This window comes from Prionailurus viverrinus, chromosome E2, assembly GCF_022837055.1.
Source record: "Prionailurus viverrinus isolate Anna chromosome E2, UM_Priviv_1.0, whole genome shotgun sequence".
Taxonomy (NCBI): Eukaryota; Metazoa; Chordata; class Mammalia; order Carnivora; family Felidae; genus Prionailurus; species Prionailurus viverrinus.
In genome coordinates, this window is record NC_062575.1 from 2,681,979 (window position 1) to 2,703,784 (window position 21,806).

The 21,806-nt window shown below is 52.3% G+C and overlaps 1 protein-coding gene across 1 annotated transcript; it reads right to left on the reverse strand.

Moving 5' to 3' along the window:
* Window positions 1-4,436: 4,436 nt before the first annotated feature.
* Window positions 4,437-9,434, reverse strand: GALP (galanin like peptide). Its single transcript, XM_047834534.1, has 5 exons — window positions 9,351-9,434; window positions 7,641-7,689; window positions 6,839-6,919; window positions 5,808-5,885; window positions 4,437-4,492 (listed from the first exon to the last, which is right to left on the reverse strand). Exons 1-5 carry the CDS (start codon window positions 9,432-9,434, stop codon window positions 4,437-4,439), a joined length of 348 nt encoding a protein of 115 aa, XP_047690490.1.
* Window positions 9,435-21,806: the final 12,372 nt, after the last annotated feature.

The following is a 21,806-nucleotide window of genomic DNA, read 5'->3' on the forward strand; positions in this document are numbered from 1 at the left end:
TCTCTCTCTCTCCCCCTCCTTCTCTGCCCCTCCACTGCTCATGCACTCTCTCTCAAAATAAACTCAACCTCAAATTTATCTTAATAATGGATTTTATGATTCTCTTTGAGTCCTAATATGTGATCCTGTATATGTCAGATGAAGATATATAAATATAGATGTAGATGTATAGATACAAAGCTATGCATGAACATACAATAGAATACTTAGCCACAATATGTAGTAAATGTTTTATGTATAGTGTGTCGTTTAATTTAGCAACCAAACGAAACTATCATACCCTTGGTTCTCTGTGAATTCTGGATTTGCCCCTGACCTTTCAGCCAGCCTATCTAGAAGCTAGAGACCACATTCTCACAGTACTGCTGTTGTTGATGCTATATTTATACTATTTACTGGATCGTTATGCTTTATTTCATGCTTAGCATCTATTTGTTGAGCGTTTGCATTATGTGTTCAGCTAAGCATTTGATAGGTGAGATATACGTATTTTTAAATTTTTTCAAAGTTTATTTTTAGAGAGAGAGAGAGACAGAGTGTGAGTGGGGGAGGGGCAGAGAGGGAGACAGAGTCGGAAGCAGGCTCTGGGCTCGGAGCTGTCAGCACAGAGCCCCACGCAGGGCTCGAATCCACGAACTGTGAGATCATGACCTGAGAGGAAGTCAGGAGTTGGATGCTTGACTGACTGAGCCCCCCAGGTACCCCTCTTATAAGCATTTTTGAAATTCATTCTTCTGTGACCACCAGGTGTAGATTTTTCCTGCTCGTCCTGAAGAACACTACCGGTCTGAGAGGTTTTTCATCTTTAATCTTATGAAATTTATCTTTACGATTTCTTACAAACATCTCCTTCTCCCCCTTCTCATTTTCTCCTGGAGTTGGCCTTGGATTCTTCATACTTTCTTGCTTCTGGAAGAGACTGCAATGTTTTGTTCCTTTTCTTAATTTGTTTCTCTGTTGTGTCCGTTCTGCCCTATGTCCTGCCTGGCATGTTCTTTAGTTCAGCTACTATGTATTTTTCTTAATGAATATTCGCTGCATTTAAAAGATGTTTAATTATTTCATCTTGCAGATTGCTTTTCTTATGGGTATTTCTATTTCTTGGATGACAGTTCTAATAGCCCTGTTTCTGAAAGTATCCGAAACCAGCTTTTCTCTTCTCCATCGATTTTGCTTAACGAGCTGGCTCCTTATTGGGCCCCGTGAGTTAGAATTCTTTGGGGTTGGATAATCTCTCAGTTCCGGATAATTTGGTTTCAGGTGAACGCTCAACAATGGCTGGAGATGTGGTTGGTTGTCACAACCGGGGAGAGAGTGCTGCTGCTATCTTGTGTGCTGAGTGGGGGGGGGGGGGGGGGGGGACGCTGTTGAACATCCTGTAACGCAAGGGATGGCCCCACAAAGAGAATGATCCCAACAGAAATGTCAGTGGTGCAGAGGTTGAGAAATCCTGGGATGGGGGGTACCGACTGTAGCTGATTAACCTGGCAAAGTCTAGTAAGCCAGAGGCTAACCTGTTCTAGCTCCAATGCCCTCAAGGAGAGGAGATTAATCTACAGTTAACACTGCCTTTGGTATAATCCTACCAAGTAAAACCTCAGATCAGGGTCACAAAATTAAGCCCGGCCCCTCCACCATGGGGGAAACCAGCACTGGGAGAAAGCCCTCCCTATATGTGAGGTTCACAATAGAATCACCAGGAACGAGACCACCCACAGCTTTGCCCCACCCTCCGATCCCTTGGTGGATTGATTTGGTCTAGAGTGGGGCTTTGACAGGATGTTTTCAAAGCACCCAGGTGATAGGGAATATTACTCAGCCTTAAAAGGAAGAGAATCCCATCACAGGCTGCAACACCATGAGTATGCTAAACGAAGTAATCCAGACACAAGCGGATTCAATTCAGCAAGCAGGACCCTGGTTGCCAGGGGCTGGGCCAGGGTCCTGGGGAGTGGTTGTTTAATGGCGGCAGAATTTCACTCTTGAAGGAAGAAAAGCACTCTGTGGATGGTGGGGCTGGCTGCACGATGGTGTGAATGCCTTTAACGTCACAAAACCGTACCCCTTACATGTGGATACGATGGTAAATCTCATGATACGTGTATTTCACCACAATTTAAAAAATTTTTAATTAAAACTTTTTTTTCAGGTACCCAGCTTAGGGCTCGAACTCACAAGCCCGAGATCAAGGGTCGCGTGCTGCACCGACTGAGCCAGCAGGGTGCCCCTTGATTAGATATCTTTAAGAAGACACTTGTTTGGGGAACTTGACTAAGGAGGGACTACGGCTGGATGTGTGTCCACCTCCCTCCGACTTACTCAGGTGTGTCCCTCACCTGCCGTCTGTGCACCAGCAACATCTCTGCTCATCAGGACTCATTCGTCACCAGGACATCTGGAGGGAGATTTGCACCTGCAAGGAAAGCCCTCTCCCTCTTCGAGAGCCCACCCCTCCCCTCCCCCTCTGCAGACAGCCCGTCCAGTGAGTGGCCAGGTGAAGACCCGTCCAGTGAGTGGCCCTCGGAGACCACAGCCCTCCAGCCTGGGGGGGACACAGCAGAGCTGTGCTGAGAGGCTGAGCAGAGCAGTCTCCTCTGACATCAGCCCTTTCCTTCCCAAGCTGGAGAGAAGAGGAGCAAGGAGTGACGCTGTCTAGGGATGGGTCTCCGACCCCACAGCCGCTCGGGGACAGCGACCTTCATCCTGGACAGCCGGGTGTTGATGGCACTCTGGGAATGAAGCTGTGCCTCCTTAGGGTTGTCAGCGGTGGAAAATTCAGGATGCCCGGCTGAATGGGAATTTCAGGTAAGCCATGAATAATTTTCAGCAGAAGTATGTCCCGTGCAATGGGGATTATCCGAGTATATAATCTATTGCATGCAATACGAGCCCATGTGCTCAACATTAGGACAAGCCCTCTGCGGGGTTCCAAGCCCCTGTCAGTGTGGGTAAAACCCCAGCACCTGGGCAGGACCCCTACCCTTTCTCTCTCACCTTAGAGCTCACAGACTTACCACTCTCTGCCTTGGGGCCATCAGGTCTCATCTCAATCTATCCTTTACTTGTGTTTTTATCTGGTTCCCAAACAAGGCTCATTGTCCCCTGGCCACCCCTCAGCCCCCGGGCCCTAGACGAACCTGACTCCGGGTATCCCCTATTGTCCCCCACTTCCTGAAGCGTCTTCTCCGAGAAGAACCCTTCACCCTCAGCCTCCTCTCTGAATGTCCTTCAGGGCTCTCACCCAACGGGTCCCTGTGCTACTGTCCCCACACCGCCTCTGTCCCCCAATGTCTGTGGTTTCTCCCCGCCGTGAGATCTTTGAAGGCAGGGCCTGTGTGCCTTTTTCGTGCCTGGGGCTTGAGACTGTCTCTTGATTCTGCAATTTAAAGTTGCTAAGGGCTTACACTGAGATTTCTGATAGTGCATTGCATCCGGCCAGAGATCCAGGAATCCCGTGTGAGTGATGCCAGCCACGGGGCGCTGCTGAGGAAGGGGCGAATTCAAAGGACAACAGCGACTCAGACGTGCGACCGACCGCCTACCTCCGCCTCTTCCTTTATGTTGTGTTCTTACGGGGGCACGTGCCCCCAGCTCAAGAGGACCGTTCCCCACCTCCCACAGGACTCAGAATAGCCACGCACAGGTGTGTGAGCCAACACGACAGGTGCTGTGCAGGGACTTTTCTTTAAAAGAAGTGGGTGGGCCGGGACGCCTGGGTGGCTCAGTCGGTTAAGCGCCAACTTCGGCTCGGGTCGTGATCTCACGGTTCGTGGGTTCCAGCCCCACATCAGGCTCTGTGCTGACAGCCTGGAGCCTGCTTGGGATTCTGTGTCTCCCTCTCTCTCTCTGCCCCTCCCCCGCTCACACTCTGTTTCTCTCTCCTTCAAAAATAAATAAACATTAAAAGAAGTGGGTGGGCCAGGGCGCCTGGGTGGCTCAATTGGTTGAGCATGGGACTCCTGATTTTGGCTCAGGTCGTGACCCTGGGGTTCATGAGGGGATTGAGCCCCACATCGGACTCTACGCTAGGCACGGAGCCTGCTTGGGACTCTCTCTTAACTTCTCTCTTTCTGTGTCTGCAACCCCCACCTCATATGGGCTCTCTCTAAAAAAACAAAACAAAACAAAACAAAAAAACGCACCAAAATGCGAACAAATGAAAGAATACAATCACTTTACACGGACTACGGAAATATTCCCTGATTACATTAACCAAATGGTTCCAGAATTATTCTTGAGCTTGTTAACAATGCCCAGGAAAAATCAGTGAAACCCGAGACAGTCTGGGAACTTTTGAGGGAAATTCTGTCAACACTCCAAATTTTCGACATAGGATTTGGGGACTTAATTTCAAGATCCTAGTCTCAGTGGAGGGAGGTAGAGGGGGGCTCAGGAGGAGCTGGAGAGAAGGATGCAGAGGAGAGGTGTGGAGACATCTAAGACTGCAGGGCCTCTCCCTCCCTGGGAGCTTTCTTGCTGAGCTCGCCCGGGTCTGTGGGAGAGAAAGAGGCAAATTTTGAACAGTTCTGTTCACTGCCACCACCCAAACCAGGTCCTCGAGGCTGGGGATGAGGAGTTCGGCTGCAGTTCGTTCCGTATCCCATCGCCTTCCCTGTTCGCTCTCCCTCGATCCTTTTTGCTCTGCCCTCCTTTCTTTGCATCTACCCACATATTTCCCTTTTCCTCCCCATTTAAGATGGCACGTGATGGTGGCGGGTGTTTTCGAGAGCCAGAGGGCTGCGAAGGTTGGCATGGGGCTTAGAGGGTTGAGGAGGTCTGTCAAGAGCAACGCCGGTAAGATGTGAAATCAGTGCTTTCCAGAGGGGCTAGCACAGCTGGGATGGGATGAAAGTATGCTGTTCGTTTCCAGAAACAGGGCTGGGGTTGAAGGAACTGGGGCGAAGTCCAGCCGGAGGAAGGCAGGAGAAAGCGGGCCTTGATCGTTGACTTGGGTCGTGGTTGGGTGGGAAGCCAGCACTCTTCCAAGAGCCTACCCCGTATCATCCATCATCGTCCCCTGCACTAGGCAGCGAGCAAGACAGAGAAGGTCCCTGCTCACGTGGAGCTTAGATTTTATCGGGAGATGATAGAGAACAAGCAGAGAAATGTGCAAACCAAAGACGAGGTGCATCCTGGCAAATGTTACTATGAAAATAAGAGAAGATGACAAAAATGGAGGGAAGGTAGGTTTACGTCAGATACAAAGGTCAGGGGCAGGCCCTACGGTGGAGGAGTTGGCTCAAACGGTTTCTGCGAGAGGCGAAGGACGCAGCCATGCAAAGCTCTAGAGACAGAACATTCCAGACTGAGGCAGCAGCTGGGGCAAAGGTCCTCGAGGGAAATGGACTCTGTGTTCTGAGGAAACCGGGATTCAGAATGGGAGTCGAAGGACACGCCTGATCGTGAATGCAGATGAGCACAGGGTCCAGAGGGAGTTGAAAGGCCGGAAATAAAGATCTTACTCCAGACACAGGTCAGAGCCAGAGGTGACCCCATGGGGTCCAAGTGAGGGCTTGAGGTGAGTGCTGCAGCAAAGGCCTGGGGGTGGTTTTAGGGCAGATCAAAGTTTGGGAGTGGGGTCATGCCTGGAAAAGCGCCAGGTTGTGGGGAAATATCTGGGGTTGGCTGGGAAATTCGTGTTGGGCCGAGAGGCAGGGAGGGAGGCGAAGGAGCACAGAGGGAGGCAACCGTCATGGCCGCGATGGGTGTTCAGAGTTGAGCCTCAAAGCTCCTTTGGCCATTTCTCCTGTCCCTGTCTCCTGTCCCCGTCTGTGTCTCTTTCTCTCCTTCGTATCTCCCATGCTTACCTGCCGTCTCTGGTTTGGCCAAGGTCTCCCTCGGACTCCTCTTGGTGGTCTGCTGAGGGTGGGGATTGGGGAGCCCGTCTAGGAACAAAACCAGTTCAGGGCTTTGTACCAAGTGACTTATTCCCCGGGAATCTCTCGGTACCTTGGGGTACCCGTTCAGGGTCATTTTCTCCAGCCCGGGGATACTTGGGAATGTGTGGGGACACCTGTGGCCCGAACACCGAACCATCGGCACCAAATACCAACAGGGCCACCGGCGAGGAACCAGCCCTAGATATGCCTCTATGGCCTGGCAGGTGACAACAATGAGACTCAGTTCAGGTCACAAGCTGCATTCACAGTGTGCCTGTCCAGGTGTCTGAACCCCCGTGCACACCCATGATTCTTTCCCTTCAGATGAGGGTGGGACAGAGCGGGGAGTCTCAGAGACGGGACGCGGCCCAGCGAGCAGACGAGGTAACAGCACCAGGGATGTGCAAGGACAAAGTGAATGTGGATCTTGCAGGGAGAGAATATTAAAAATGGCAACCATAGGGGCCCCCCGGCTGGCTCAGTCGGCTAAGCGTCCGACTCTTGGTTTCGGCTCAGGTTATGATCTCATGGTTCGTGACACTGAACCCCGAATCAAGCTCCACACTGACAGTGTGGAGCCTGCCTGGGATTCTCTCTCTTCTTCTCTCTCTGTCCCTCCACCACACTCTCTCTCTCTCAAAAATATTTAAAACAAATAAATAAAAATTTAAAAATAGATAGATAATTAAACCAACGTGGCAACTGTGACTCCTTTAGTCTCCATCACATGCCAGACTGTTACCTGCCTTCTGTCGGCGAGCCACACGACAGAGCCGTTGGGCCTTTCCACTGATACGTTCTGCAGGTGGATGTATTTGAGGCTGGAAAGAATCGCCCTTCCCTGAGCTCCCCCAACCAGTAGGTGGCAGAGCGAGGGACGGAGCCCACACCTGCCAGTTTCCAAAGCCAGCCGCGGGCAGGCAAGGGGGGTGGTGGAGACGAATGCCCCACGCGCTCACCAATGGCCTTCCACAGGTCCGGGACCTCCAGGGCTGTCTTCTTCCCACTGCCGCGGTCCCTGCTCTGAAGAAGGTGGAGCTCTGGGGAGGGGAGCGGGGGGGAGGACGGGGGAGAACAGGACCCATGGATCTGTGAAATGGCAACATAGCGGGGAATCCAGCAATCCTGTTACGTTACTCCCTCGATGGAGCACCGCCACCAAATCCGCGGGACGGCGTGCATTTGGCCCGTCCCGACGGGCAGGTGAGAAGTGGAGATGGCTGCCCGGAGTTACTACACCGCTAAGTGGCAGAACTGGGTTCTGAACCCGCCTGTGTCTGGATCCAAACCTCAAGTCCTTCCTGCTTTCATACGGTCCCGGGAGCCTGGGTTTTCCTGGACCACCGAGCGGCCCTGCCTTGAGCATCACAGGGACGCGGCGGCTGGAATTGTCCCCGAGCCCCGTACACAAGTGCATAGTGAGGAAGAACCAGGGGAGACGGGGAGCCAGCGGTGGAGGAACATAAGTATGCACTGGGAATCGTTCCCGTTCCTCTAATCCGCACAACATCCGTGTGAGGCAGGGGACCAGCACGACGCCCACTGTCACAGGTGAGGAAACCAAGGTGTCCAGAGAATTAGGCGGGGATGCGAACACAATGCCGTGGCTCCGTGGCCCACACGCCCATCCCTCCGCTACACTAACTCTCGAGACGGGTCTGGAAATAAAACCCGTGGACCCCAGTGAATGTGAGTCGAGGGTCTTCCCGGGCTCGCTGAGCCTGGCCGCTGGCGGGGGCAGCCCTCAGCAGGCTCACTCACCGGGACCCAGGAGGTAGCCGGCACTGTTGAGGGTCCAGCCTCCTCGGCCCTAGACAGAGACGGAGAGAGCGAGACTCAGACGGGCAGAAAGGGTGGCAGGCAGCCCTCAGCTCTGGGGTCGCGTGCACCAGCCGCCACGGTCCCACAAGCCTGGCAAGCGGGTTCACGGAACCCACATTTCACGAGCGCGGAAATCGGAGGCTTCCTGAAGCACAGCGACTCGGAATGGGAAGGGGCTTTAAAGAGCACTGCCGTGGGGCGCCTGGGTGGCTCCGTCGGTTAAGCGTCCGACTTCAGCCAGGTCACGATCTCGCGGTCCGGGAGTTCGAGCCCCGCGTCGGGCTCTGGGCTGACGGCTCAGAGCCTGGAGCCTGCTTCAGATTCTGTGTCTCCCTCTCTCTCTGACCCTCCCCCGTTCATGCTCTGTCTCTCTCTGTCTCAAAAATAAATAAATGTTAAAAAAAAAATTAAAAAAAAAAAGAGCACTGCCATAAACCTTTCCACGCCGTCACAAACCGCACAACACGCGCGTGTGTGCACGAGTGTGGGATCGAACCAGGCTGCGTCGCTGGGTGGTTTTAGCCATGTTGCTGCATCCCCCTGATAATTACAACGGCCGACATTAATTGTGGGTTTACTACCTGCCAGCAGGACTGGATACACGATTTAGGGGGCCCAGAACAACGTGAAAACATGGGACCCTCTTGCTCAGAGGCGATTAAGGGTTTTGAGACGGCCGCAGCGAGCGTGGGCACCTCCTGGGTGGCGCACGCCCGCATCCCGCCCTGGTTCCAAGTCCTTGAGGTGGTTACCACCTGGGGCCCATGACGCCCCGAGTCAGGCTGAAACTCTGGTTTGCTTCATTTAATGAAACTTGCGTTAAGAGGTCTGCCAGCTTGCTTAAATCAAGCCAGGAAGCAGCTAGAGCTGGCCCACAAACCCAGGCGGATTTCAGACTTCACGGCCACGTGTACCCAATACTCACACCTCCGTTTTCCCTCGTGCAAAATGGGGAGTAACGAGGCTGAATTGCCGGACGAAGTGGTGGAGCCCGGGTTCCTGGGGCCGGGAGAACACGCACACCCACCGACCCTCATCAGACCTGCCTGGCACCTCGGTCAGAGGGTCACCGTCGGCCCCCTCGTGACACAAGAGCCAGAGACGCTCCAAGACACTGGAGCGCGAAGCCTGGGCCCTCTGGACTGGGCAGTGCACTAGCTAATGAGCCTGAGACCCAGGAGCTCAGTTAGCCCTCGCGGTGCTGGGATCTCACAAACCACTTGGGGGACAGAGATCAACTAGGCACCTTGTCAGGAGGTGTGCAGCTAAAAGGAGAGAGCCAGGATTCCAAACTCCACGGGGGTCTCTGATCTCCGCAGCCCTTACTCCCAGTCAGGACCCAGAGCAGGGGCCGGCATCAGGCTCCTCAAGAAACCAGAGGGGCGGGTCGCAGCCCCTGCTGACAGCTTGGAATGGCAGGGAGCTGTGCCTTTGAAGGCATCTTTTTGTACCTCTGGGCCATGCTAATCCTCAGGACGTTTGTGCTTCCTGACCTCTGGGTCGTGGGTTCGACAGACCCCCTACCAAGGGCCAAGGCACCCCCACAGCCCGTGGCTCGTGGCTGGGCTGGGAAAATTAGAAAACTCTTCTAGGAGGGCAGGGACGGGGGTGGGGGTGCCGTAGGTGCAGACGGCTGCCGCGGGGTCCCACCTGATGGACGGGTGCGGAGGCGGGGGTCACCGCCAGGCTGAGCAAGACGGCCAGGAGGAGGACCAGACAGACAGAGGGAGCCATCTGAGGGCCGGAAGGGTAGGTGCTCGGACCTCCAGGACACTGTCAAGAGAGAGTGGTGAGTGTATTTGTTCACTTCTAGTTTCATTAGTATAATTGCTGTTCAAGAAATTTCGTGTCTTTGGGGCACCTGGGTGGCTCAGTGGGTTAAACGTCCGACTTCAGCTCAGGTCATGATCTCACGGTTCGTGAGCTCAAGTCCCGCGCGGGGCTCTGTGCTGACAGCTCAGAGCCTGGAGCCTGCTTCGGATTCTGTGTCTCCCTCTCTCTCTGCCCCTCTCCTGCTCATGCTCTCTCTCTCAAAAATAAGTAAACATTAAAAAAATTTTTAATTAAAAAAAATTCCCTGCCTTTAACATGTACATCTGGAGGAATTCGTACACAGGCATACACCCAAGATATGTGGGAGTCATATCCATCACCCTCAAAAATCTCCTTGCATTTTTTTGATTGTTTCAGTTTCTTGTTTGTTTCATTAACACGAGATCTGTCCCGACATACTTTTTTTTCTCTCAGTCTTACTGAGGTACAACGGACATCCAGCACCGTAAGGTGTGCACATAGCGGCTTCACACATATACACCGCCAAGAGGGTCACCTCGGAAGTCTGGTTAACAGCATCTGGTACCTCGTACAGGTGGGGGAAAAATGACGTTCCCTTCGTGGTGAGGATTTTTAGCATCTACTCTCTCTCTCTCTGGGCACCTTTCAAATACACCACACAGCAGCGTCCCCGACAGCCGGGAGCCATCCATCACGTCCCCAGGACTACGGGTCCTACACGGGGTCCTACACCGGCCCCAGCCCCGCCTCTGGTGAGCCACCCATCTGATCTCTTTCCCTGAGTGGGTTTGGGTGTTTTTCTCCCAGTCCACACATAAGTGAGATCATATTCATCTTCCTCTGACTTTTAACAAACTATAAAGTGCCCAACACTGTTGAAGGTTAACCTCTGTGTCTTTCTGCCTTAAATATACGACAGAAAAATAAAACCAAGGCTTCTGAGTTCACTGCTGGTTTTTCTGGTGGGGCTCCATTTTGGAACGCTTTTGTTTAAGTAAAAAAAAAAACACAAAAAACGAGAGAGTTCGTTGAGGGAAAGGGCCGAAGGAGGCAGGTAAACAGTAGGATACTGGGCGCATAACTGCAGAGCCCCACGGTGCAGGAGTGACCAAACTTTAAGAGTCACAGAGGCGTTAGCCCCTCTCCATCCTTCCGGACCCCTGGTTGCCATCCCCCCTCCCCCCTCCGCTTACCTCACTGGTGTTGGCAGGTGCCCCCAGCTCTCTCAGGGTCCAGCTCCTCCACATCCTCCACAGCAGCTTTTATGCCTCCCGAGGAGAAAGGAGGCGGGCAGGGCAGGGGAGAGGGAGGGAGTCAGCAATTAGGGGGGAAGACGGGAGAGAGTGCCAAGGCTGGAGGAGGGGTGAGGCTTCACGGACACCAGGGGCTTTTATGAACTGAGCTCAGAAAGGGGTGCTTCCTGCAGGGAAGTGTTTCTGTGCCTCACCTCAGTTTCCCCCGCAGACCCTCTAATCCGACGTGTACATGACCCTTCCTCCTCCCCTCCTGCCCCTCTCAGGTGTGATTTGCGCTTCAAGCTCTGTGCAATCCCTCGGCCTGGATCTGCCCAGGCCAGGCCTGTTTGGGCCCCTGCACCCCACCTCTACCCACGACCCCGCAGAGCTGGGCTCCCTTCAGTCCCTCCTGCTCGTCTGCTTCTCCCTTGTATCATGCACCTTGTCCGTATGTTTCCTTCATTGTTATGCGTCTCCCGCTCCCTGGAAAATAGGCTTGGTGAGGGGTGGGAAGGCGCCTTGCTCACTGGGGGGCATTTGCCCACAGGCTTTCTTTCTTTTTTCTTTTTTCTTTTTTTTTTTTTTTTTTTTTGCTCATCATGACTTGGGGGTACTTCTGTGTGATCTCCCTCTCTGTTTCTGTTCTTTTTTTAAACCTGTCTTTTTGTTTCTCTCCCTCTTTGCCCCAGAGATCAGCAGGTTTCCAGGGGAAGGAGCCCTGGCATGAGGGAAGGGCATGCACCCCTGGCTTTGCCCTCTGCCCCCTGGAAGTCCTGGTCCTCACCAGACACGGTTTCCCCATCTGTACCATGCAGAGCTGGGGTCCATCGGTACCTTCTTTCCATCTCATATCAACCCCTCCCCCCCCCCCCCCCACACACAGAAGGGACCTTCCTCATCTCAGTGATAAAATGAAGTCCCTGGGGGACGCCGGGGTGGCTCAGTCGGTTGAGCCTCCGACTTCAGCTCAGGTCATGGTTTGTGAGTTTGAGCCCCACGTCCAGCTCTGTGCTGACAGCTCAGAGCCTGGAGCCTGCTTCGGACGCTGTGTCTCCCTCTCTCTCTGCCTCTCACTCTCTGCCACTCACGCTCTGTCTCCCTCTCTCTCAAAAATAAAAATAAACCTTAAAAAAAAAAAAAGAACGTTAAAAATAAATAAATAAAATGAAAACCCTGCACCATGGGCCGAATGAGAGCAAGAAAGAGGACCGCTGGACCACGTGGACTGTTTGCTCCCACTTTCATTTCTGGGCATCCAGGCATCCGTGGGTCCCTTCTGGAGGAGGAGGGGAGGAAGTGACAGGAAGGTGTAAATGGCTTTGCTGGGAAAGAGGATGAAGAAGGAGGGGTGTTGCTCACAGAGGAGGGAGAGAAGGACAGACGTTGCTGGAAACCCAGACGTGGTTACCTGGAGACCGATGACTGGAGACCGATGAAGAGTCAGAGGACGGAGACCTCGCGTCCTCATTAACCAGGTCTGGAGAAATAAATGGAGTCCAAATCTCATGCAAAACAAAACCAAGGTGTGTGGGAGGAATGTCACTTTCTTTGCACTTCTGTGGCTGAGCCTGCTGTCGTGAGTCTGCATCCCTCTTAGCAACTTGCAGTTTCCCGTCCGACCTTTCTTTGCTGCTATTGGTGATGAGTCTGCTGGGTTTTATCTGAACATCCACAGCCTCGCTAAGTGTCCCAGTGCTGTGGAGAATGCTAACACATGCCTGCCCCTAGCAGGTGATGGGAGACTGGGATCGAAACTTATCCTTCCTTCCAAAGATGGGTATTGGGTGCCTAACTGTACTCTGTCCCTGCCCACAACCCAGTGAGCCAATGACCCAATTATTCCGGCTAGCAAAAGCAGAAAAGATACTTGCTGGAGCTTCTGGGAACAAAACAAAACAAAAAAATCTTCCTTTTTTAATGTTTTATTTTGAAATAATTTTAGACTTCCATGAAAGTTGTCCAAATCATTCCCCAGTACTCAGACTCTCCAAATGTTTACATTTTTCTGCATTTGATTTCTCTGATACACGCTCCCCCACCCCGTCTGCCTCTCTCCTCTCTGCATATGCACATATAAATATTCTGAACTGTTTGAGAATAAGTCACAAACATTATATTCTCTCAGTCCTAAATTCTTCCTAAAAACAAGGACATTCTTGGGGCGCCTGGGTGGCTCAGTTGGTTAAGCGTCCAACTCTTAATTTCAGCTCAGATCCCGGTCTCATGGTTCATGACTTCGAGCCCCGCATCAGGCTCAGTGCTGACAGCATGGAGCCTGCTTGGGATTTTCTCTCTCCCTCTCTCTCTGCCCATCCTCTGCTCACTCGCCCTCTCTCAAAAATAAATAAGCTTAAAAACCTTTTTTAAAAAAGAACATTCTTTAACATAACCACAGTAAGATTGTCAACATTGTAGAATGAATGTTGACACCCTACTAGTACCGAAGCTACAGACCTTACTAATATTTCACCAATTGTCCTAATGGCTTTTATAGCAAAACAAAGAAAAAACAAAACAAAAAAAAAAAGCAAAAGAAACACCTCCACCCCATGCCTCTTTGTTGGTCCCCTTTACAGCTAAAGATTGTCTCTACTTTATCTTTCATGACCTTGATGTTTTCCTTGAAATTTTGGTGAGAGTACCAGTGAAATATTTTGTGGAATGCTTCTCAATTTGGGTTTGTCTGACACTTTCTCGTGTTTGGGTTGTGCATGTTGTGCAGGAGAGTCACAGAAGTGATTGGGGTGGTGTTGTATAAATTATGTCCTCCTGGGTGCATCTGGCCATGGGAGCTTGGGACATCAGTTCATCCTGCTCCTGGTCAATCACCTGGTTAAGGCGGTGTTGGCCAGATCTCTCCACTGCGAAGTTACTTTTTGTCCCTTTGTAACTGATCACTGTCTTGTGGGGAGATACTTGGAGATGATGTAAATGTGTTTCCTCAGTCTTTTGAGAGAATTTCTGGAAGCATATCTCTAGATAGATGTGTATTCCTCTGTATCTCTTCCTTGAAAAGAAGCCCAAAGCCCCAGGAGATGTTTGGTCACCTGGTCACCATCAGGGGGAACAAAATGCAGGATTGGAACTGAAACACAGAAGGCAGGATGGGAAGACAGAGAAACTGAATCAGGACAACAGTGAGAAACCGAGTCACCCAGATCTGAAAACTCACCCCATTCCTGCATTTCCAATCATGTGCTCCTATGCTGTCATTAAGCCAATTTGAGTTGATTTTTTTTTAATTTTAGAGAAAGAGAGATGGCGTGAATGGGGAAGAGGGGGAGAGAGAGGAGAGAGAGAGAGGGAGAGAGAGAGAGAGAGAGAGACAGAGAATCACAAGGAGGCTCCGTGCTCAGCGTGGAGCCTGACACAGGGCTTGATCCCATGACTCTGGGATCATGATCTGAGATGAAACCAAGAGTCAGACATTCGACTGACTGAGCCACCCAAGCTCCCGAGTTGGATTTTTAAAAGAACAGCTTTATTGAGGCATACGGATGTACAAAGAACTGCGCATATTGCTAAGTTTAGACACAGACCAAGGCCCGTGGCGCCATCGCCACAATCCAGGTAACAGACATACCAGCACCTCCCGGAGTCTCCTGTGTCCCTTTGTGTTGGGTCTTGCGCGCGCGCGCGCGCGCGCGCGTGTGTGTGTAAAAGAACACTTAACATGAAGTCTGCCCCTCTAGCAAATCTTGACGTGGGCAAGGCAGTTGTACGGCAGATCTCACAGCATCTAGAGCAACTGAGAGTCTTCCCCGACCGCGAGTTACTGTTACTACAGAAGGTAAACGGGAGAGTTCACAAGCATGTCAGAATCAAACAACAGCCAACAGGGCCGAGAAAAAATTGAAAGGGAAATAAAAAAATGTCTTGAGGGGCGCCTGGGTGGCTCAGCTGGTTGAGTGTCAGACTTCAGCTCAGGTCACGATCTCAGGGTTCATGAGTTCGAGCCCTACATCGGGCGCTGTGCTGTGCTTGGGATTCTCTCTCCATCTCTCTGCCCCTCTCCCACTCTCACACACTCATTCTCTCTCCTTCTCTCTCTCAAAATAAATAAATTTAAAAAAAATGTCTTGAGTTAGGCTAGATGACTTGGATTTCTAGAACTTGTGGGGAACGCTTCCCGAGAGACCAAACCTCCCATCTCCACCATTGCATCCCAGTTTTCTTGGGGTGGGCGTGTGAGGTCAAGATGTCAACGGTGGCTCATCCTCAGTGCTCTGGTCTGAAGGGTGGAAGAACACGGACACTGGCGACTATGAGCTGCAGGCACTTGAATCCTTACTCCCACCCCTACTCTCTACACACACATTCTGCTTCTGCTGGGAACACTCATCAACATCCAAATAACTGACTGCACACTCCATTTCTTTTCCATCAAGTACCAGAGAAACGGAGGAAGATTCAGCCTGCCCCCAACTAAAAGTCTATTTGAGGGTCTAAAGGATGAAGGCTGTGAACTGAGAGAGTTGAGAAAAAAAAAGGGAATTAGAGATGGTGGATAGATAGATAGATAGATAGATAGACAAAACAGACAGAAGAGAAAGATGCAGAGGGTCAGTGAGAATATTTGCATCTAAGATTAGATTCATGCTGTTCCTCAGAGCTAAGGGAATGGAACAAACATTTGCAGAACAATGTTAAGTGGATGATAAAAATAATAGCTTCTGATTCAGACCTTTACTCTGCCAGGGATAGAGTGTCTTTATATGGGTTATCTCATTGAATCTGAAAAATAGCCCTATAAAATGGGTAGTATTGTGATCTCATGTATTTTATTTTTATTTATTTTTTAATGTTTATTTAGAGAGAGAGAGAGAGAGAGAGAGAGAGAGAGAGAGAGAATCCCAAGCAGGCTCCACAATCAGCACAGAGCCCAACTTAGTGCTCAATCCCACAACCCCGGGATCATGACTTGAGTCTAAGTCAAGAGTTGGACACTCAACTGACTGAGCCGCCCAAGTGCTCCTGCCTTATGTTCTCATTTTAGAGGGGGAGATGTAGGTTCTGAGAGTGGAAATAACATGGCCAAGATCACACACCTCCCAGGGGACAGGGGCAAGCTTGCTCTTTGGGCGGCACTCCTCACCGCTGCATTAGGCATGCGTTCAATCACATGAAGCAGGCAGTGACCATCGCAGTACATCAATGCTCCTACACACGTCCAATTCTTGAGTCTCAAACCCTACAAGGCAACTCCGTCAAAAGCTGTGTACGTTTTGAGATTCTGGACGTATGTTTCCAAGTTGTCCTTCAGCAAGAGTGTACCAGTTTCTGGTTCCACAGAGCCACAGAAAGGTACCATGTCGTCGGAGAGAGTGACAACGGTCAGGAGAAGTTACCGGGAGGGCTGGGAAGCCCTAGGCCCTGTTGGTGCGGGAGAAAGACCTACCTGAGTTACTGAACCAGAATTCATTGAATTCTCAGATTTTTAAAGGGGGTTGGGCTGGTGAAGCTGTAATCGTGATGTCAGAAGGATCAAGCACAGCACCTGTGGCCAGAGCGGACTCCCCCAACAATGCTTCTGTGCCAAGCTGAGGAGAGCCAGAATGGAGTGGGGCCAGTGGCCGTCAGGTGGGGCTGGTGCGGCTGACTCATGGGCCAGAGTCACCAGAAGTGGAAGGGCGTCCTGGGGTTGGGCAGATGACAAAGGTGGTGATGGGGAGAGACAGAACGAGTGGATATCAAACGGTGAAAATTTGAAGAGTGAAGAGGCGGCAACCTGTCTGGGTTCCGAATCCGAGGGCGCGTGGAGAATGGTACAGAGATGGTTATGTGGGCGGCGATGGGTTCCTTCATGTTGGTGGGGTGGGGCCGTATCTTTCTTTTTTTTTTTTTATTTTTTTTTTAACATTTATTTATTTTTGAGACAGAGCATGAACGGGGGAGGGGCAGAGAGAGAGGGAGACACAGAATCAGAAGCAGGCTCCAGGCTCTGAGCCATCAGCCCAGAGCCCGACGCGGGGCTCGAACTCACGGACCACGAGATCGTGACCTGAGCCGAAGTCGGACGCTCAACCGACTGAGCCACCCAGGCGCCCCTGGGCCGTATCTTTCTAGTTTCTGCTTTCCTCGTAGGTACACAGATAATATTAGTAGAATATTGAAAAGGGGGTAGTGTCCCACCACGGATGGACAGAAAGGGCGAGCATTCTGCTGTTGGCTCTGTCTGGAATGCCCCCGCCAGATATTGCGTGGGTGAGTCCCTTCCTTCAGAGTCTGCAACACAGCAGACTGAAAGAGGGTAAATAAAATAAAATGAAAGAAAAGATCATAATGAAGAGACGGGGCGAGACCTTGGCACAAGCACGGCAGGCTACTCTTTCCTGTTGGTTAACTCTGGTCACCATGAGGTTCGGGGAGGTGCTGTAATGTGGCGGGATTGTTACGCATCATCACGGAGACAGGTACACGTGAATGTCTTCGGATTTTACCCCTGTGGAGTGAGGCAGGCTCTAAAAACCCATAAAACCACTCATAAAAGTCTCCTAAGGTTTACAAATTTAGACCCATGTTTGTCTTTTCAATCTTACCAAAGAAATCCCCTCACAGACGTACAATAAAAGTGAAAAGGGGGTCCTTGTACAGTTCAAAAACAATTTTGCACGGAAGCTTTATTTCTCCTTCCCATCCAAGGAGGTAAAAATGAGCTTGGGGGAGTTGGGTGCATGCTTCTTTCCTCCTGCAGGTCAGCTTTGAGCACCCACCTCTGTCCATTGTGCCGAATATTCAAAATGTTCTTCGTTTCTTTATTATCTTGGACCCAAATTAGGGAATTGCAATTAATCCTCTAAAGGACATAGGCATGCTATTGTTTGGGGTTGGGAACCTGGGTTAGGATTAAGACCCCACTCCCTTTACTGTCCATAACCCCAAGATCAGTGTTGTTCCAACACCCCTAGGTTCTCCACTCGTGTGTCCACTTAACCCCCGGGAAAAGAAGGACTCAGTCAGTTGCCTCGAGTCTCTCAGACGTCTTCACGTCTCACTGGCCTGCCATGCAGTTGTGGGAGAGTCACGACAGATCTCTGGATCTCCGTTGCTTTACTGGTAAACTGAGGGATCAGGTCAGATGTCGTAAAGGGGTAACCCCGATCAGACCCTCTTCGGGTTCCTCTGCGGTGTTTCTGACAAATCGCAAGCCGAGCCACCGGCGTGGAGAGTTCAGGAATTTCAAGTCCAGACCTGATCTCTGGCTTCTCTCGATGTGTCAGGGGGTCTGTACACCCCCAGATGGCAGCCACCGGCCGGGGCTGAGTGGCAGCTCTTGACAAGGTGTGTTCTTTCCAGTCCACTGCAGACCTCACCAGCCCCTACTGTGTACCCCTCCCTCCTTCACCTGTTTCTGCAGTATCTCTGGTTCCCATTATGTCACTTGGGACCTCCTGCCCTAGAAACCCTCTGATGTCCTGGATTAAAAAGATGAATCTGAGACTTTTCCTTGGCCTCTGTGATGGGAAGGGGATATGTGCAGAGGCTTTGAACTGGCTCCCCGCCCTGGAACTCAGCACTTCCTGATATCTTCATGTCCTGGCATCTCTCATTCCCTGGGCTGCTCTGTGTTTCTTCGGAGGAAGAAAGGGATGTGGAAAGAGAGCTTTGGAACCGGACGTACCTGGGTTTGAATCCCAGTTCTGCTGCTTCCTAATTAGCCTACTGTCGACTTCTTCATCTTTAGAAATGATTGTTTTTATTATAAAAATAATAATATCTCCACGGAGTTGTTATGAGAGCAATTAAGTATTGAGGACTCTGCATATAAGGCAGGCTGGGAAGGGACCCACTGTGGAAAGGAGCCTTCATCAAACATCATGGTCAGGGGCGTCTGCACGGCTCAGTTGGTTAAGTGTCTGACTCTTGGGTTCAGCTTAGGTCATGATCTTGTGGCTTTGTGGGTTCGAGCCCCGCATTAGGCTCTCTGCTGACAGCAATGCAGAGCCTGCTTGGGATTCTCTCTCCCTCTCTCTGCCCCTTCCCCACTCATGCGGTCTCTGTCTCTCTCAAAACACATAAACTTTAAAAATAACATAATCATATTTACAGTAATCACACGCACTAACCGGGCTCTAAGTGATGTGCTAAGGACATTGTGCGTCTGACCTCACTGAACCCTCCTGATAACCCGGTGAGATAGGTATGACCTTCACTGAACCAGTGACAAACACAAAGGCTCAGAGAGGTTAAGTAACTTCCCCAAGATTGCACAGACAATAAATAACCAGATCCAAACCCAGGCGTTGGGACCCTGGAGCCTATTTGCTTATCCATCATGCAGCCATGCCTGCAAGTGAGAGTCTCCCCTGTTTGTGTGACTGCAGAATAGGGACGTGGTAGGATCCAAGGGCACGAGTGAGGAAGCGGAGGGCGCTTTCTTCTCTCCTGGACCGGACTCACCCCCTCCTGGATGTTGTCTACACTGAGCAATGCCTCTGAGTTGCCTGCTCTCATCTTCTCCCCACCACCCCCCCCCCAACCTGTTTTCCACACGACGGCCAAAACAGTGCCCTTAAAATACAAGCAGGATAACGCGGGGCTTGCCCAAAACCTTGCAGCGGCTTCCCAACGTCCCGAATTTATAATTAACCTCTCACGGCAGCCCGGACGCTCATGGCTCATCCTCCCTTCCTTCCTCGCTCCGGCCACCCTGGCCTCCTGCCCACACCAGGCTCTCTCTGCCCCGGGGCCGTGGCCTGGCTGTGTCCTCTCTCCGTAAGGTCTTCCCCAGGCCTCACCCGAGCCCCTCCTCAGACCTTCCCGACTCTTCCATCTCCACCGTCTGCCCCCACACGTGCCCTGGACCATCTGAGCGTAAACTCAGCCGGGCAGGGACTCCGCCTGGGCTCTCCTCCTTCCATGGGCCACTTGACGTGGTACCCGGCCACAGTGCGTGCTCATGAACGACTTCTGAGCAAACGGAGGGGTCTTAGCAGAGGGGCTGCACTGCCGGCCCCACCCTTTCCTGCATCCACACCGTCTGCACGTGACCCTACGACTCCCTCCTTCCCCTTGACCATGGGCTGGCCTTGCAGCTGGCTCTGGCTGAGAAAAGGCGGCGGGAAAGTTGTGCTGGCTTCCAGCCTATGCCCAGGATGCCTTGCCTACCCCCCCTCCTCTGGCTCAACCTCGAAACCCTGCCTCTGCTGTGGGAACGAGCCCAGGTACGTCTGAGAGTGGGCCCCTCGTCCGAGACAAGGGTGACCTTGCTTACTGATGACAGACTCAGGTTTCCTCAGACCCTAACACCGCCTCTCGTTTGCAGCAGGGGTGAGGGGCGTGGGGGAACACCTAGGCTTGGCTCAGAGTTAGGGGTAACGAAAATGAAGGGCACAGCTTTGGGTGTATTTTGGGAGTGAGAGCGGAGTGGATTTGGGGGACCTGTGAGCAGACGAAGAGCACGGCCCTGGGTGCTCCTGGTCACCTCCTCGCACGGCGGTTCAGGAGCAGCGTTGGGTTTGCCGGGTGTGCTGTCCCGTTATGGGGAGGGAGGGGTGCAGCGGCCTCAGGGGAGCCCCCACGAGGACCTACGCACAACAGTCTCCCTCCCTGTCGCTGAAGAAGGAAGCAGGGAGCCTCCAGAACCACAGCCCAGGCTCTCTCCGGGCTGTGGTGCCCGTGGGTGAGTAAAAGCTTGCAGATAAGGCGGCCTGTGGTAGGACGGCTCTAACGTCGCCAGCCTCGTCCTGGCGGCCTCTGGGGGGCGCGGTGCTGGCTTTTACCTGCTCCCTTCTCTTGAGACGAAGTCTGCGACCCTCACGCCCTCCCTTCTGGGCTCCCCATCACTGTTGGTTTGTGCAAAACCATTTTATTTAGCTCATTTGTGGCTAATGCCAGAGGTCGTAGGGAAGAGGCATTCGAGGGCAGACTGCGTGGTTAGCGGGGAGCAAGGCTGCTGCGTCCAGACGGGTGATGGATCGCGGGACAGTGAACCGTAACACCCTGGGCTTATACCTGGTCTACCACACTCAAGAAAGACCTCGCAGGAACCACCTTGGAGCACGTTAACCTGGAAACGGCGGGAGTGGCAGACAGCAGCCTCCAAACGATGGTGGGTCAAACATGGTTTCCTTACAAGATGACCCTCAGAGAGGATTTTTTTTTTTTTTAATTTTTTTTTTTTCAACGTTTATTTATTTTTGGGACCGAGAGAGACAGAGCATGAACGGGGGAGGGGCAGAGTGAGAGGGAGACACAGAATCGGAAACAGGCTCCAGGCTCTGAGCGATCAGCCCAGAGCCCGATGCGGGGCTCCAACTCAGGGACCGCGAGATCGTGACCTGGCTGAAGTCGGACGCTCAACCGACTGCGCCACCCAGGCGCCCCGAGAGGATTTATTTTTGAATGCTCTACCGTGATTTTATAAGGAGGCACCGTTGAATTTTGTCCTTATTTCCAAACCTTGGGCTTTTCCCAACAATGTGGGTGCACCCCTCCCCCACTCTCCAGGGGATGGACATTCACGCCCCCCCCCACTCGGTGCCGCCCCAGCCACATTGAGTGGGTGTGTCTGGTGACCCCCCGGTGACCCCGTCTGGAGCGCTCTGCACCCCCAGCAGCTGGCACGAAGCTTGTTTCAGCCTTCTAACATGTCCTTCCGGTCGGGGGGCCGCCCCCAGGTCTCGGAGGGAGACGCGGCCCACCTTGGCCGTGGAAGCTGAGGTTAGACGGATGTGCCCGCTGGCGGGCACTGAGGGGAGAACACCTGGGTGCCCATCTCCCTATCTCCTTAGATGCGTCTTCAGTGGCCCCTCCAACCCTAACCAGGACGGAGGGTCACGAGGACACAGGGGGAAGAGGGGGTCCACACCGATGGACACAGTGTGTGTGTGTGTGTGTGGGGGGGGTCGCGGAGCAAACCAGGGTATAGGGGAGCTTGCCCTAAGGGACGGAGCAGTGTCCGCGCTGCTGGCAGAGGCGGGGAGCCGAGTGACACAGGAGCCTGTCAACGGTCACTGCGTGATGAGTGGGCGCAAGGCACTGGGGTCAGACCACCCGGTTCACACCCACGGCCATGACCCAGTCGCTTCCCCTTTCGGAGCCTCAGTTTCTCCATCTATGAACGGGGGTGGCAGCA